General features: G+C 64.0%; 3 protein-coding genes across 3 annotated transcripts; 1 reads left to right on the forward strand and 2 right to left on the reverse strand.

Annotated features, from left to right (window-relative positions):
• Positions 1–91: 91 nt before the first annotated feature.
• Positions 92–4,399, reverse strand: CHLRE_02g099950v5 (uncharacterized protein). Its single transcript, XM_043059696.1, has 10 exons — positions 4,249–4,399; positions 3,714–3,807; positions 3,498–3,556; positions 3,189–3,313; positions 2,646–2,860; positions 2,297–2,356; positions 1,990–2,115; positions 1,678–1,783; positions 1,386–1,530; positions 92–1,046 (listed from the first exon to the last, which is right to left on the reverse strand). The coding sequence occupies exons 2-10, from the start codon at positions 3,793–3,795 to the stop codon at positions 885–887; spliced, it is 1,080 nt and encodes a 359-aa protein (XP_042927330.1). The 5' UTR covers positions 3,796–3,807; positions 4,249–4,399; the 3' UTR covers positions 92–884.
• Positions 4,400–4,453: 54 nt separating this feature from the next.
• On the reverse strand, positions 4,454–8,902 carry CHLRE_02g100000v5 (uncharacterized protein). Its single transcript, XM_001699767.2, has 10 exons — positions 8,701–8,902; positions 8,567–8,621; positions 8,349–8,402; positions 8,102–8,158; positions 7,803–7,922; positions 7,224–7,346; positions 6,670–6,793; positions 6,453–6,512; positions 5,869–6,011; positions 4,454–5,470 (listed from the first exon to the last, which is right to left on the reverse strand). Exons 1-10 carry the CDS (start codon positions 8,763–8,765, stop codon positions 5,393–5,395), a joined length of 879 nt encoding a protein of 292 aa, XP_001699819.1. The 5' UTR covers positions 8,766–8,902; the 3' UTR covers positions 4,454–5,392.
• A 477-nt stretch (positions 8,903–9,379) lies between these two features.
• CHLRE_02g100050v5 (uncharacterized protein) lies at positions 9,380–14,367 on the forward strand. The gene is made up of 7 exons (XM_043059697.1): positions 9,380–9,557; positions 9,718–10,485; positions 11,040–11,216; positions 11,519–11,589; positions 11,934–12,059; positions 12,307–12,410; positions 12,691–14,367. The coding sequence occupies exons 1-7, from the start codon at positions 9,512–9,514 to the stop codon at positions 12,947–12,949; spliced, it is 1,551 nt and encodes a 516-aa protein (XP_042927331.1). The 5' UTR covers positions 9,380–9,511; the 3' UTR covers positions 12,950–14,367.
• Positions 14,368–14,512: the final 145 nt, after the last annotated feature.

The raw sequence follows: 14,512 nt of genomic DNA on the forward strand, positions 1-14,512 counted from the left end.
TGGACGTCGTAGCGTGTACCTTCATGTGTCCCAGCCCAGCCAGGCCCAGCCCCAACTTGCCCCTTCTTGTGACGCCGCGTTCGTTGGCTCAAGAACTCAATACTTACAGGCTTGCCAGCCCTCAGTACATTGAGACGGCAGCCATTGCAGGTGCATAATACTGTAATCTACAAACGGATGGCAGGGGCAACCGCCGGTACCAGAGGCTACCACGCCCGTACACACACAGACGAGCAGCTATTTACTCCCACCAAGCCAACACGCCACAGCAGGCGCCACTGCAACCGCAAACGCGTTGGGCCGCGGGGCACACAGCTAAACTGCCAACGCATCACTTCGTGCAATGCCCATTCGCATGTTGCAAGGGGCAACTCGGTTACCAGCACGCCCGCCGCCCACGCACAGTAGATTGGCAAGTCAGGCGCGGCTGCTGAGGGCAGCTGACCGCAGACGCAAGGGCCACAGCTGAGTGTAGCGGCACGCGGCCATTCGAGGAGCGCAGAGGCGGCCCAGCACGTGCAAGCCCCAAGCGCCTCGACGGAGCAAAGCAGTACGCACGACACAAACAGACGGGTGCTAAGCTACGGCGCCCTGGGGGGATCAGGCCGGCCGACTCTGTGTACCAGCCGCACAAGCCAGCGGCGCCTCCTGCACCACAGAAACTTATGACAAGTATACACACATACACACACACACACACACACACACACACACCAACCCGGGCATAAGCCATCCGCTCACTTCAGGTCAGGTTAGCAGCCAGCCAGACACTCCATGCCAGCCCTGAAGCATGTTGGCAATCCACATTTCGTGTGACACGCACGTGACACCTCGGAAACCCCGGCATCAGCATCTGCTGTGTGCACTCTGCGGCCATGTGTGTTTTACAGGCGCGCCTGGCGGTCCTGCCGAGCCTTTACACGCGTCACCGTCACCAGGGCTTTGATCCAGGATCCGGCGGCGTAGGGGCGACAGCGCTTGGCGACGTCGTCACAGAACTCGCCCACGCCGCAGTCGCCGTAGGCGGCGCAGGGGTCGCCCATCTCCTGTGGAGGGGCCAAGGGCAGGGATCAGGGTAAGGTTGGATTGCGCGGCGGTGTGGGTGCGAGGGATGCGTTGCGGGACTCTGCTGCGAGTCCAGGATCCAGCCTGGGCGAGGGCCGGGCCCGGTCTGGCGCGCTCATCGCGTGATGCATGTGCGTGTGTGCGAGGGAGCCGTGTCGGGGCGCAGCAGTGCGCGGTGCGCACGTCCCTCTCCGCAACCCGGGGCAACACCGCAGCCACAGCCACAGCCGCAATCCCCCTCCTGGCCTTCCCCCACGATCTCCCCTCCTGGCCTCCCTCTGAAGGCCTGGACTCGGACACCCCCGCCGTCGTCCACTCACGCTGCAGGTGTGGGCTCCAGGCTGGTAGCCGCGCTCGCAGAAGTAGCCGTCGTCACAGTCGGCGTCAACCATGCACTGCACGCAGCGGCCGGGCTGGGGCTCGGGGTCGGGCTTGGGGTTGGGGTCGGACTGGGCCAGACGGCGACTGCGGGGTTGGGCAGGTGGGAGCAGCGGTGCAGCGCGCGGGTCATCGTACCTTCTAACCATCTAACCGTCTTACTGCCAGTCCGCCGCCCCTAAATGCCGTCGCCCTAACCCCTGTCCCAACCCCCGCGCCACGCCTCGTCCGCACCGGAGGCCGTGCTTGTCCTTCTTGGACTTGGGGCAGTCCTTCTTGGGCTGGTGGGAGTCGTGGTGGTGCGGGCCGTCGTCGTCGCTGTCGTGGTCGTGATCGTGGTCTGCGGAAGTCAAGGCGGGAGTGGGGGCAAGGCGTGGGGGATGGGCTTTACGCGGCATTAGGGGGGGAACGGCGGGACGGGTACACGAATGCGGTCAGTGTAGGACAGTGTGGGGCCCGGTGCAGTGCCACAAGAAATGAGTCGTAAGCCCGTAAGGCAAAGCATGATGCGCTACGTATCCCATCATGACCTGAGCCCCAACGCACCGTGGTCGTGATCGTGGTCGTGATCATGGTCGTTGTCGGCCGCGTCCTCACTGTCAGCAGCGTCAGCCTTCATGTTCTTGTCGTGGTCGTGGTCGTGATCATGGTCGTGATCATGGTCCTCGTCATCTGCAAGGCGATGGATGATACACCACAAACAATCAGGGCGAGGAGCCGGTGCGGCACATCGGCCGCAAACGTAGCCTGGGCACTGCAGCTAGCAGGAGCTTGCGCCGCGCCGCACTGTGTTGCGCCCCGCCACTTGCAACTTCCTTGCACTGAATCCTGACTGAAAAAAATCTGCACTCACCATCATCGTCCTCATCCTCATCCTCATCATCATCATCGTCATCCTCGTCCTCGTCGTCATCTGCAGCACCAATTAAACAGAAGCACCAATCAAACAAAAGCATCAACGCAGGGAACATGTGTGTTGGGGCCCGGTGGTTCAGCGGCACGTCATGACGATGGCCGTACTCACAGTACCAAGCCCGCCGTGCCTTCCCCTGGTGCGCGCGCCGCAGTAGTAATCAGCACACCACACCGGTAACCACTCCAGTGTGCTGCTGAGCCCTAGCCAAGCCAAGCAGATTCCCCTCCCATTTCTGCGCCTCACCGCTCCCCCGCTCTCCCTTTCATCCGTGTCAAACGCCACTCACCATCCTCGTCCTCATCATCGTCATCGTCCTCATCTTGCTCATCGTCGTCCTCCTCCTCATCGTCGTCCTCGTGCTTCAGCGGCTGAATCTCAACGGACTTGCCGGCGGCGGCGGCGGTGGGCTTGACCAGGCCGGCGGCGCGGGCGGCGGCGGCGGCGTAGGGCGAACCGTTGCAGATGGGCATGGAGGAGGGGCAGTCGGCGTCCACGGCGCAACTGGAGGGGCAGTGCATGTGCGCACCAAGACAGGCGGCCAGGCGGGTCAGGGGGTACGCGGTGTAGGGTGCAGGGTGCAGGGTACAACGAGGTGCTTGGGAAGGGCGTTGAAAGGAAGGGTGGGGAGGCGGCACGGGCCGCATGACCGACCTAGCTGAGCAAACCGCGAGGCGGGAGGGGGCAGTGGGGCGGGGGCAGCGGGACGCGGCGGCACAAGTGATGCAGATGGGCTGGCGGCTGAAAACCGCACCTTGAGGCAGGTTACATTCGGGATTCATTTATTTAATAATTGAAGGCGGGGGCGGCGCCAGCGCCCGGCGGCACTCACGGTGTGGCGCAGACGGCACCGGCGGGCCACCACTGCTTCTGGCACACGCCGCTGCGGCACTCCACGTCCTTCTTGCACGCCTCACCGTCCTTCTTCACCGTCACGCACTCGCCCCGGATGCAGATCTGCGACATGCAAGCACATGCATGCGTGCAGGGCGTGTAGGGAGCAGCATTGAGGCAGGGCGTGCAGCATTGGGGCGGCGTGCGATGCAGCGGCGTGGCGATGCGGTGGCGTGGCGATGCGGTGGCGTGGCCATGCGGCGGCGTGGCGATGCGGCGGCGTGCCTCCACCCACGGACCCACCTACCTCCTTGGAGCGGCAGTCGTCATCGTCCAGGCAGGCGTCAGGCACCGGGCCCGTCTGACCTGTGGGTGGGTGAAGGGGGGGCGTTAGGAAACACCAGGGATTCTGGGGTGTGGATGTGACTAGGCAAGGCGGATAGGGAGGAGCACGGGCATGCGTGTTGCCACCAGCGCAAGTCAAAAGCGCCGATCGCCTGCACATAGCTTGCAGTGCACGCACCGTCAAGGATGGTGGGGCGCGCCGCGAGCGCCGGAGCCGCCAGGGCCGCCACCAGCAACAGAGCCAGCAGTGGGGCACGCATGATGGTCGTCGACTGCGGGAGAAGGGAGGTCGCGGGCAGGCGGGGCAGCCGGGGCAAATTAGTACGGCGAGCACGTGTCTGGTTGTGGCGGGTTTGCCTACGTTATACGTGCACGGCGCACAGGAATTCGTTCTTGCAGGGACAAATCATTATCAAAAGCACTGACGAAAAGGAACAGGGGGCGCGAGCTGACAAGGACGAGCTGTTCTTCAGGGCCCGTGTCGGATGTCAAGCGCTGAGGGCTGCCAGCACGAATAAGCCCGACAACTTGGGCTCATCCTGTCACTTGAAGACATGGTCCAGGTTAACGCCCTCACGCGCGTCAGTGTCACGCGCGGGGCGTGCACACGACTTCGCATATGCCCAGCGCGTCGACAAGTAGCTCATGATCGTTCGCCCCTCCCTTCACAATTCATCGACTGCACTCACAAGTGCTGTGGAGACACCACACACCTGCTGCCGGGCTCTTCGTGTCTGGGTCGCCTTCAGAAGCTCAACGAATGTGTCTCAAAGCCTGTCTTCCAGGCTCGCTGCGGCGACGGGCCAAAGTCTGTGCTTTAATGTCTTGTCCACGAGTTACAAGAACTATGTATGTATGCTCGACTACGCCATGGCGACGGAATGCTGGCAGCAACCGTTTGCAGGACCCTCATGCGCTCAAACCACTCCCCCGATGGCACCTCGCCCGTCAACAGCCTAGCATACATTTGAATTAAGTACGACCATATCAGCTACATGCGACCTGTCGGGCCGGCATGGCTTTTGGATTTGGCCAGAGCGGGTGCAACCAACTCGGCACTCTTCGCCGCCTGTTATGTCCAGGCAATGCCCGCCCTGCCCTGTCCCAGCTGCTATACTGCCCCAGAGCAACCCACTTACCCAGGCATGGCCCACACGCCCCTGCGCTTACTTACCACTGAACACCTTGTCCTGTGCCAGGCGCTGGCGCCACACGCGACATTCCTCCTCCGCCCATGACAGGAACTTAGGTCCATGGCATGCTCGTTACAGCCCGCCAGGGAGCCAAGCCGAAGGGAACAGGGCATTCAAGTTCCAGGCACCGCGTAAACGCGTCATCCTTACATCGCCACCGCCTTGCCGCGGCAGGTGCCGCATCACCGCAGCCGGGTCCGCTGCGTTTGGGACCAGTACCCCCGTGGTCCCCCTCCTCATCCTTGCCAAGCCCTCTCGCCCCGTCAGCCGGACTCCATACCGCACCAGGCACATAAATGTTAGACTCCTGCAGCTCCCGCTTTTACTGTCAACGCAACATCATTTCACGCCACCCGACAACCAAGTGCGGTTGCCCGTAGCTGCTGGCTACTTGAGCCCCCGCAACGCAATGGCGCTGCTCGCACGCGGTGCCGCCCTCCCAGGGCAGAGCACCTGCAGCGCCCCTCACCCCCAAAAGGCGCCGCTTCCCCGCCTCCCCGCCCAGCGAGTGGCGGCTGTCACACCAATACCACCACCAGCCTCATACATCACCACCACCACCACCACCACCACCACCACCACCACCAGCCTCATGAATAGGCGCCAGGGCGCCCCCGGCGCCTTCCCCCTCAAGCAGGGGCGCCCCCCAACTGGTTCGATTGCTTCAGGCGCCAGTGGACTTGAAGGTGGTGTCGTTGACAGTGCTGTACAGCACACCCTCCGCCGCCAGGTACTCGCACGCCTGTTCGCACCCAACAGGCAAGATAACATGAATCCCTCAGCGGTAGCGATGCATCGGCAGCGGCACATGAGCGACCGCAGCACACGCACCCGCGCAAATCAGAGAAGACGTACACCAGCGATAGCAGCGCATGGTGGGGGCGGCGGACACACGGCTGCCGAACAGCGCTGTGCCGCCTCAGCCTCCGCACAGGGCAACCCACAGCACACAGCACGACGGATGGCCGCAGCAGTGCAATCGCCACTGCCCTACCTTGCCTGTATCCCACCACAACACCTACCCTCCCCCCTTGCGCTCCTTACGCACGCCTGTCCATCCCTTCAACCTTGTAACTTCCACCACTCTGTTCTCCATGCAAGTCGAACCCCTTTCCCCCCTGCCTGCCCCCCCGGCCTCACCTGCATGACCTGCTGCAGGTTGTAGTGGGCGCGGCCCATGCGCTGCAGCTCGGCGTGCGCCGCCTCCACTGACAGGCCGTTGGGCGCGGCCATGGCGTGCGGCAGGTTGTACACGGCCTTGAGGTCCGAGTGGATGTCGCCGCCTGGGGGGGGGATTACATTTATGATTAGTTTAAAATATTGGGGAGGTTGTATATAACAGCCCAAACGAAAGGGGGGGGAGGAGGCGAGGAGGAGGAGGAGGAGGAGCAGGAGGCGGAGGTGAGGAGGGATCTAGGTGGGATTATTTAGACGATGGGAGGGGGAAAGGGGAGGGGGACGGCCGTCCATGCGAGATGGAGTGGTGACCCCGCAAAGCAAGGTGGCGGGAGGTGGGTGGCAGGGTTCCAGGTATGGCTAGGCGGGCGTTGCCGGGAGTGGGCGGGGGCGGTGGCGGGCTTCATGGATGCTGGATGCTGACACGTGGTTGCAAGTGCAACTGGGTTGCGGCTGCCAGTGCAGGGCATGTCGCTTCACCGGCCGAACCTCCATCGGCCGAACAGAGGCCGGGGTGCCTGTCTAAACAAATCACTGGCCCGACTTACCAGCGGGGGCCGCGGCAGCAGGCGCAGCGCCTCCGTAGCCACCCGCAGCGCCGTAGGGTGCTGCATGCAGGGGACACGTTGGGCAGCCGTTGTCATTGTCGTGCCCTGCAGCAAGTTGTGCCTCCCTTCCCCGGAAAGGCTGCTGCTGCTTCTCCTGCTGGTGGTGGCACCCCCAGCACCCAGCAGCAGGGCAACGTAGCAGTGCCCGGCAACGCACCCGTGGCGGCGGGGGTGCTGCCGAAGGCGGGCGCGGCCTTGCCCGGCAGCGGCTGGCCGGTGGGCGGCGTGCCCTTGGTCAGGTGCAGGTGCTGCATGACGCACTGCAGGAAGTGGTACGTCACCTGCGCGGCGCGACACACACACACACACACACACACACACACACACGTAGGTACTTGTCCGTAACTGCGCACGCGTGTTTGGCGGCTGGGTTCCGTTGTTTTGTGTTTTACACACACACACACACACACACACACACACAAACACACGGGGGATGCTGGTTACGGTGTCTCGGGGAAGCTAAGGGTCCTGTGTAAGCGCAGCAGGCGAGCAGGGGGCCCGGGGGCCCCAGGGAGGATGCGTCCACATGGCTGCCCGCCCCCGCCCCCCGCCCCACCGCCCATGCAGCCCCCCCCCCGGACCCCCGAGCTCTGTGGGCTGGCTTCGAATTATGTGTCCCGGTCACACTGGGCTTGGAACTGACGCCCCCCCCCACCACCATCACCACCACCATCACCACCACAGCTGGCTCGCACTGCCGGTCCGCCTCACCTCGTTGTGGTCTGTCACAGGCTTGACGGCGAAGGCGGTGAGGCTGCGTTTCCCCTCGAAGGTCTTGAGGTTGCCGTACACGCGCACGTACTTGCCCACCTGCCACTCCACCGGCTTCTGGGCCTGCGGGCGAGGGTGCGTGTGTGGGCGAGGCAAGCGGTGGGCGGGGTGGGCGGTCAGAGTGTAGAAGAGGATGTCCAGCACCCGTTGCACCTGGGGAGTGCTGGAACAGCCGGGCCGCAACAAGCCGTGAAGTAGAGACTCAGAGGTATCTACGTGCCTCGCCAAAACCTTCTACTCCTCTAGCTTTGCGTCACAGTTGATAGCCAGTTCCCGCTGCAGACAACACCGCGCCCAACCCGCCGCCATGGCCCTCCCTCGCAACATACGCCGCCTTCGCTTCAGCCCGCAACCTCACCCTCCAGCCCTGGCTGTCCATGCCGTCCCATACCCATGCCCATACCCTCAGCACCCTCGCCTCGCCTCCTCAACCCAAATAGCCACGCCTCGCCTCGCCTCGCCTCCCTTCAACTATACTCAACAAAGCGAAGCGAACACGACAGGCCACAGGGCTCTCACCTGCATGTCGGCGTCGTCCACCCAGCTGCAGACCTCCATGCTGGCGGTGCCGTCATGCAGCTGCAGCTGCACCCGTGTCGACAGCTCCCGGTACGAGGTCACCTTGCCCAGAATCGTCACCTGCCGCGGTGAAAAGGGGCAAGGCGGCACAGGCGGGGTGCGGAAGAACGCGTGGGGCGGATTGCAGGTGAGCGCTGCACTGGCCCTCTTCACCCCGGATACCGTGCACTTGTGTTACTACCGGTATGCCTCTTCAGGACAAGGCAGATGATACCCCCGGAGGACAAGACGGCACTCACGGTCGAGATCTCGTGCCCATCAGCTTTGACGCGGTCATCTTCAGTGCTGGCGGTCTCCTGTGTGACAAGCAGCACGTCGGGGGTTCCGATATGAACAAGGGACGAGGTGAGCTGCAGGGCAGTGCCGAGCCAGGTCCGCAAGCCTGCGGGCTTGCACGGCAGCCGCGGCTGTCGAGTTACAACCTACCCAAGAGCAGCCCTGAGCAATTGTTCTCTGTTACTAAGCACCCCGCCTGCGTTGGCTCACCTTCAGTAGGTGGCGGATGGTGAAGGCGCGCAGCGAGTTGTTCTGGTTGCGCCCCTGCAGCGTGCCCAGTCAGAAGCGGGGCCCAGTTTGGCCTCAATGTGCTACCCAAGAGGACCCGCTCTGGCTGCCTACCGTAAAACACGTCCCAGGATTGTGAATTCTGCTCAGCGAGCAGGGAACGCTCGGCTTTGCGCAGATGCAAATTCAAGTGAGCGCACCTTCTGCTGTCCGCCACCGCCACCGCCGTATTGGTTATCGTGGCCTGGTGCTGGGCTGCAGTTGCAGGACATAGAGTTGATAAGCCAGTTGGCCGAGCTCAAAGCTTTTTCTCCCGCCACAGCCAGGCTCCTACCTCGGCATAAAGCCACCGCCACCAAACTGGCTAGCACCAGCATCTCCGTAAGCGCCAAAGTTCATTTTGAGAATAAGCTAAGGCAGGCGAACAGGTGCAGACACAAATTGAAAGCGCTCGCCTCGGATACCTCGTGAATGTGGACGTTGTGTGGCAGCTATGTGTTTATGCAACAGTTGATATGCAAGTGATGAGGCGCGACTGCAGAAATGACAGTGGTCGAGGAACGCGCGGGCCTTCAAACTGCGCAGCACGCAGCACGACACCCCCCATTCCGCTTGAAACCGGCCGAGCGGAGGACCCTGCCTAACCTGCTCAACTGCCGCACATGCATCAGCTGCTTATGTACGCAGGTCTTAGTCAATGATTGGAGTGGCGGTCGTGTGGCAAACTTAGGTGTTCCTGCTCCTTCCTGCTGCAGGGCCAGGTAGGGTGTCCCTGGGTGTCCTGGGCTTCGGCAAGGAGGGCAGATAGCAGTTAATGCGAACAGAAGGTCATACTTGAGGACCGGCAGGGGGGCAGGCATTGTAAGGTGTTGTGTGCTTGAGGGGGCCGGGGGGGGGGGCAGCACCGGCGGAAGGGCCAACATCAGATCCACGCGTGCCACATTTCCGGCACATGTGTCGTCTTTTTTCTATTTATTATGCAGCCTTGCTAATTTAGCAATAGTAGCGCACAACTACCGAGCCTCGGCAGGTCCAGGGCCGGCCAAACAGAACTGCTTAATTGTCCTTTGTATCATTGCTACAACTCGTGAAGGACCACTGTACATTATTATATATAGGTAAAAGTTGCTACACTGACCGCTGGAATGGCGCAAGCGGCTTTCCGAGCAGTAGAGGCGATGTCGGCAAGCGGTGAGTTCGGCTAGCTCAGTAGCGCCCCGGACGATGTCCGAAAGCAGCAATCATACCTCGCTCACGCAAAATCCTTCAACCCATATCGGTTCGACCGTCGCGCGATGCAACCCAAGCTTGCGTGCCTTCTGCCCCTCTGCCTCCTCTCGCGCACCACCAGGCACGGCTTGCCCGCTCGCCTGCGTGCGGCGCCTGCCCCCGGCCGCGCCCGCGCCTCGCCCGGCCTCCCTCTCCCTCACTCTCCACACCACCAGCCTTCCACGAGGAAGCGCGCTGCGCACCCGCGCGGCCGCGCCCCAGAGCCCCGCGCCCGCGCCTCACCCCAGCAGCGCCCCCAGCGCCGCGGATGACGCCGCCGCCGCCTCCGACGCCTCCGACGCCACAGAGGCGGTGGCGGCTCAGGCGGCCGACGCAGCGGCACTAGTGGGTGCGGCCTGGGACCCGGAGGGCCTGTTTGCCAAAGCCGCTGGGCCCCTGGACTTCGCCGCCGGGCAGCAAATGGGAGACCTCATCCTGCGCCGCCAGCGAGAGCGCGAAGCGCGCATGGCGGCGGCGGCGTCAGCCGCCACCGCCGCCGCCGCCGCCGCCGCGCCAGCGGCCGCGCCGGCGGCGCCGGCAGCGGCGTCGGCGGCTCCGCCGCCGCCGTCCGGCGGCGACGTGCTGCCGCTGCCGCCTCTGCCGGCGGGGCTGCCGCCGCTGCGGCCGCTGCCGGTGCCGGTGCCGGCGCCGGAGGTGGGTCTGACGCCGGCGGAGCTGCCGGCGGCGGTGGTGGCGGAGGCGGAGGCGCTGCTGCGGGAGCGCTTCATGGCTGTGGACCTGGGCACGCCGGGGCTGCGGCTGCTGCACCTGGATCCGCCGGTGGTGACGGTGGACGGCTTCCTGCCGGATGACGTGTGTGATGCCATGGTCCGGGCGGCGGAGGCGTCAGGTGAGAGAGGGGGAGGGGGAGGGGGAGGGAGGAGGGCGGGGTTATGTGCTTGAGCCCAACGGGATAGGTCCCAATGGTCGATTGGGTAGGGGGAGGGGGAGGGGGAGGGGAGCAGCGTGGCGGCCGGGGAAGGGCTAAAGGGTGGTGTGGGCGGGGGCTGGAGACAGGGTGTGCTGGGGAGGGGGAGGGAGGGGGAGGGAGGGAGGGGGAGGGAGGGAGGGGGAGGGAGGGGGCGTGAAGCGCACTGTGCGTGTACATGCGTTGGCTGGTCGGGAGGGGCAGTGACTTGAAGGGTGGGGGGCCGGGGCTGCGAGGGAGGGCTGGGCCTTCTGCTAGGCACCAGGCACCGGCCTAACCGACATGCCCTCACGGACCCCACAACCTACCAACCCCTCCGCTAGTTTAGCTTGGCTTGGTTTAGTTTGGGCTGGTATTTAAAATCCCACCTCACCCACTCCCCCACCGCACCCCCGCATCCAACTCAAGTCCCCGCCCCCAACTCAACCTCCTCCCCCACCCCACGCCCGCCGCGACCTCCTCCTCCCTCGCTGCAGGCCGCATGGCGGGCAGCCGCATCGGCGCCGGCAACGCGTCCGCCGCCTACGGCCCCAACGCCGCCTCCGCCCGCCGCACCAGTCGCGGCATGATGGTGACCCCCGGGGTGGCGGGGCCCGCCATGGACGGCGTGGTGTCGGAGCTGCATGCCCGGGGGAAGAAGCTGCTGAGGGCGGGTGAGTGGCTAGGCACGGTGGCTGTGGGAGGGGTGGTTTGTGTTCCAATCCCAGAGAGGGGGGCGTGGAGAGCGGGGGTGTTGGGCAGAAGGGGGCTTGGGGGGGCGGGGGAGGGGCTGGAGCGCGGGTGGAGGGCGGGGGCAGGGCGGGTGGAGGGCGGGGGGAGGGGAGGGTGTGACGGGCAGTGTGTGTGCAGCAGTAGTGCAGCTGGGGAGGTGCTGTGGAAGAGAGATGGATTGCAACTGCGGGCCCCCTCCCTCCCTCACACGCCATTCCCCTCCGGTTGTGTGTGCGCGCTGCAGCCGAGGGCGCGGCCTGGGGCATCTCCGGCAAGCTGCCTCGCCCGCGCCAGTACTGCTACGAGGCACTGCAGGTGTGGCTGGGCGTGTGTGGCTTTGTGTGCCTGTGTGTCGTGCGTGCATGGAAAGCACACGGGCCCGGGTCGACAAGGTGCTTGCCAACGCGCAAGCACAAAGCCGGCCGCAGATGGTACCACCTAACCCCGTACCGTGTTACCGGGGTCGAGGAACTAGGCGGAACGAAGGGGCCCCACACACCTACCTGCATCCTCCTCCACTTCTCCTTCTCCTCCTCCGCCCACTTCCCGCGTCTCCTCCTCCTTCTCCTCCTCCTCCTCCTCGCACTTTTCCTCCTCCAACCTCCAACCTCCCCTCCGGCCACCCCTCCTCGCCCCCCTCCCTCCCCCCCCCCCCCCAGGTGACGCGCTACGACGCCGGCCAGCACTTCCTGGCTCACGAGGACGGCTTCCCGCCGCACCTGGCCGCCTCCAACGCCTTCCAGAGACACGCCACACTGCTGGTCTACCTCAACGACTGCGAGCAGGTGCGTGTTTGTGTGTGTGTGTGTGTGTGTGTGTGTGTGTGTGTGTGTATGTGTGTCCATCTGACCAGCTTCTCACCCCCTGCCTTTACCCCCCCCTCTCTTTCGTTGGTTTTGGTTTAGTTTGGGTTTACAACTACTGGTATTTACAAGCCCCCCTCTCTACGCCTGCCTCACGCCCTCCTTCCCTACCTCCACCACCGGCTTCATCCCCTGCTCCTCCCTCCCCATCCCGACCTGTCTCCGCCAGGGCGGCGCCACTCGTTTCGACCAGCTGGGTCTGGCGGTGCGGCCGCGGAAAGGCAAGCTGCTGCTGTTCTTCCCGGCCTTTGCGGATGGCAGCGCAGACCCGCGGTGGGGCCCTTGGGGGGGAGGGCCGAGGGAGGGACGGGGGGCGTAGCGGCCTTAGGCCTTAGGGGGGGCGGTGGAGGGCGATGGAGGAGAGGGGTGCGGGAAGGCACATTGATTTGTCGAGGCGAGCGAGCATCTCTACCGTGCATACGACACGAAGCAAACAGCCCACCCCGGTCCCCCAGAAACCCGTGCCTTCGTCTTTCACGGCTGGCAACCCCTCTCCCACGCTAGCCGGTATCTTACAAACTCCCCCCCCCTCCCTCCCCCCGCTTCCCCGCAGCTCCCTGCACACGGCCTGCGACGCCGTGGACACCAAGTACGTCACCCAGCAGTGGGTGGCACGAGGGCTGGCGCTACCCGGCAGTAGCACCAGCAGCAGTAGCAGTAGCAGCGGCGCGGCGAGGGCTGTAAGAGGGGCGGTGAGTGCGGAGGCGCGGCAGGCGGAGGCGCGGCTGGAGGAGTTGGAGAAGGCCAAGGCGGGCAAGGCCAAGACGAGCGGGAAGGCGGGCGGCAAGGGTTTCGGGGCGGGGAAGAAGTGAGGGGCAGGGGATGAGCGTGCAGTGCGGCCGCGTGGCTCGTGGGATGGTTGTGTGTGCGTGTGTGTATGTGTGTGTGTGTGTGTGTTGTGTGTGTGCGTGCGTGGCCGCGTGGCTGGTGTTTGTGTCTTGGCGGCACGGGCGAGTGTGCACGGCTGCGTGGGCCTGTGTAGGTCGTGACCTCTGGCAGTCTGGTGTTGACTGGGCATGTGACCAGTCACGCGCGAGCATGGTGGGCAGCAGGTGTGGTTGGCGAGTGGCGAGTGGGCTGGCTGGTTGGCAAGTGGGCGTGGGCCGTGTGTGCCGGGAACTGGGACCTGGGAAGATCGCGGTGCGCACTGACGGTACGGGCGGCACTGACGGCACCGCGCGGTGTGTCGCTGACACGCGATGGCCGTGTAAGCGGTGTAACAGGCATATCGGTCATTGGCGCCAACAACAGTGCCACACGGGGCTTGGGCGTGTCCCCGTACTACTTTACCTGCACGCCCATCCAGAGGGGTGGTATGGGGTATAGGATTGGTCCCGCCGCCGGTCACCCCTCCGTGGATTGGATTAGCCAGAGTAGGATTGGACACGGCACTTAAGGATTGGGTTTGACCGGCCAAGGATTGGAACACCACTTTTGGGGGTTGGGTTTGGTCGGGTGGGGATTGGTGTCGGCACTTGAGGATTGGGATAGGGCAGGTGAGGATTGCTTTGCGCACTTTCGGATTCGGATAGGACAGGTGGGGATTGGTCCTTGCAGACTGTCCCAGGCTGTCCTGACACCGCTGCAATGCTGATTCGGGTCGGTCCTTGGGGTTTTGGATAGGGGGACCTGGAGCGCAGCGCACACTCGGCGCCCCTGGTACCCGCCCCTCAGCACCCGTGCCGCCCCCGAACCCCACCGAACGCCGGCGACCTTGCAAGTCAACACGGTTCGTGACGGGTTCTTAATCGGCATTAATGCACCGGCTGAATGCACCACTCCCCAGTCCTGACTAACCACACGATATCCTAACGTAAGCAAGCGAAGCCCGCGCATTTGCCGGGGCTCTCGCACAAACAATTTGGGCAAGTCCTTGGAAACGAGCCAAATTGAAGTGGTTCAAAGCGGCATTAAGCTGCAGTACACGCCCATGCTCGCTGGAGATCAAGGACAGGACTATTTGTGCTCGCCCCAGAAAGTGAACCATTGGCGCACTTCTCCATTTTGGCCGGGGGTGGGGGACGTGATGCCTAGAGGAACACAGCAGCTGCAATGCAGATCGCTGTATCCATATCAAGGTCTGGAAAGGGAGAACAGGCAGGGGACAAAACTGCTTAGCTACACGCCGACACTGACGCAACCGCTGTAGACGCCGATAATAATGTCAGATCTTGTATGTATTGGTGTCATTAGTATTAGTGACAATTGTCAGCTGTAAAGCGAAAGGAGCAGGAGACGTTCTGACCAGCTGACTCTCGAACGCCGGGAAGACCGCGTCCATGCGATCAGGACCCGGGCCGCGGGGACTTTGCCGTGGGGGAGGGGGAAGGGGGGGGGGAGACTGTCGCGGAGGTGGGTGCGGCGTGAAACTTATC

This window comes from Chlamydomonas reinhardtii, chromosome 2 (assembly GCF_000002595.2).
Source record: "Chlamydomonas reinhardtii strain CC-503 cw92 mt+ chromosome 2, whole genome shotgun sequence".
In the NCBI taxonomy this organism is placed as follows: Eukaryota; Viridiplantae; Chlorophyta; class Chlorophyceae; order Chlamydomonadales; family Chlamydomonadaceae; genus Chlamydomonas; species Chlamydomonas reinhardtii.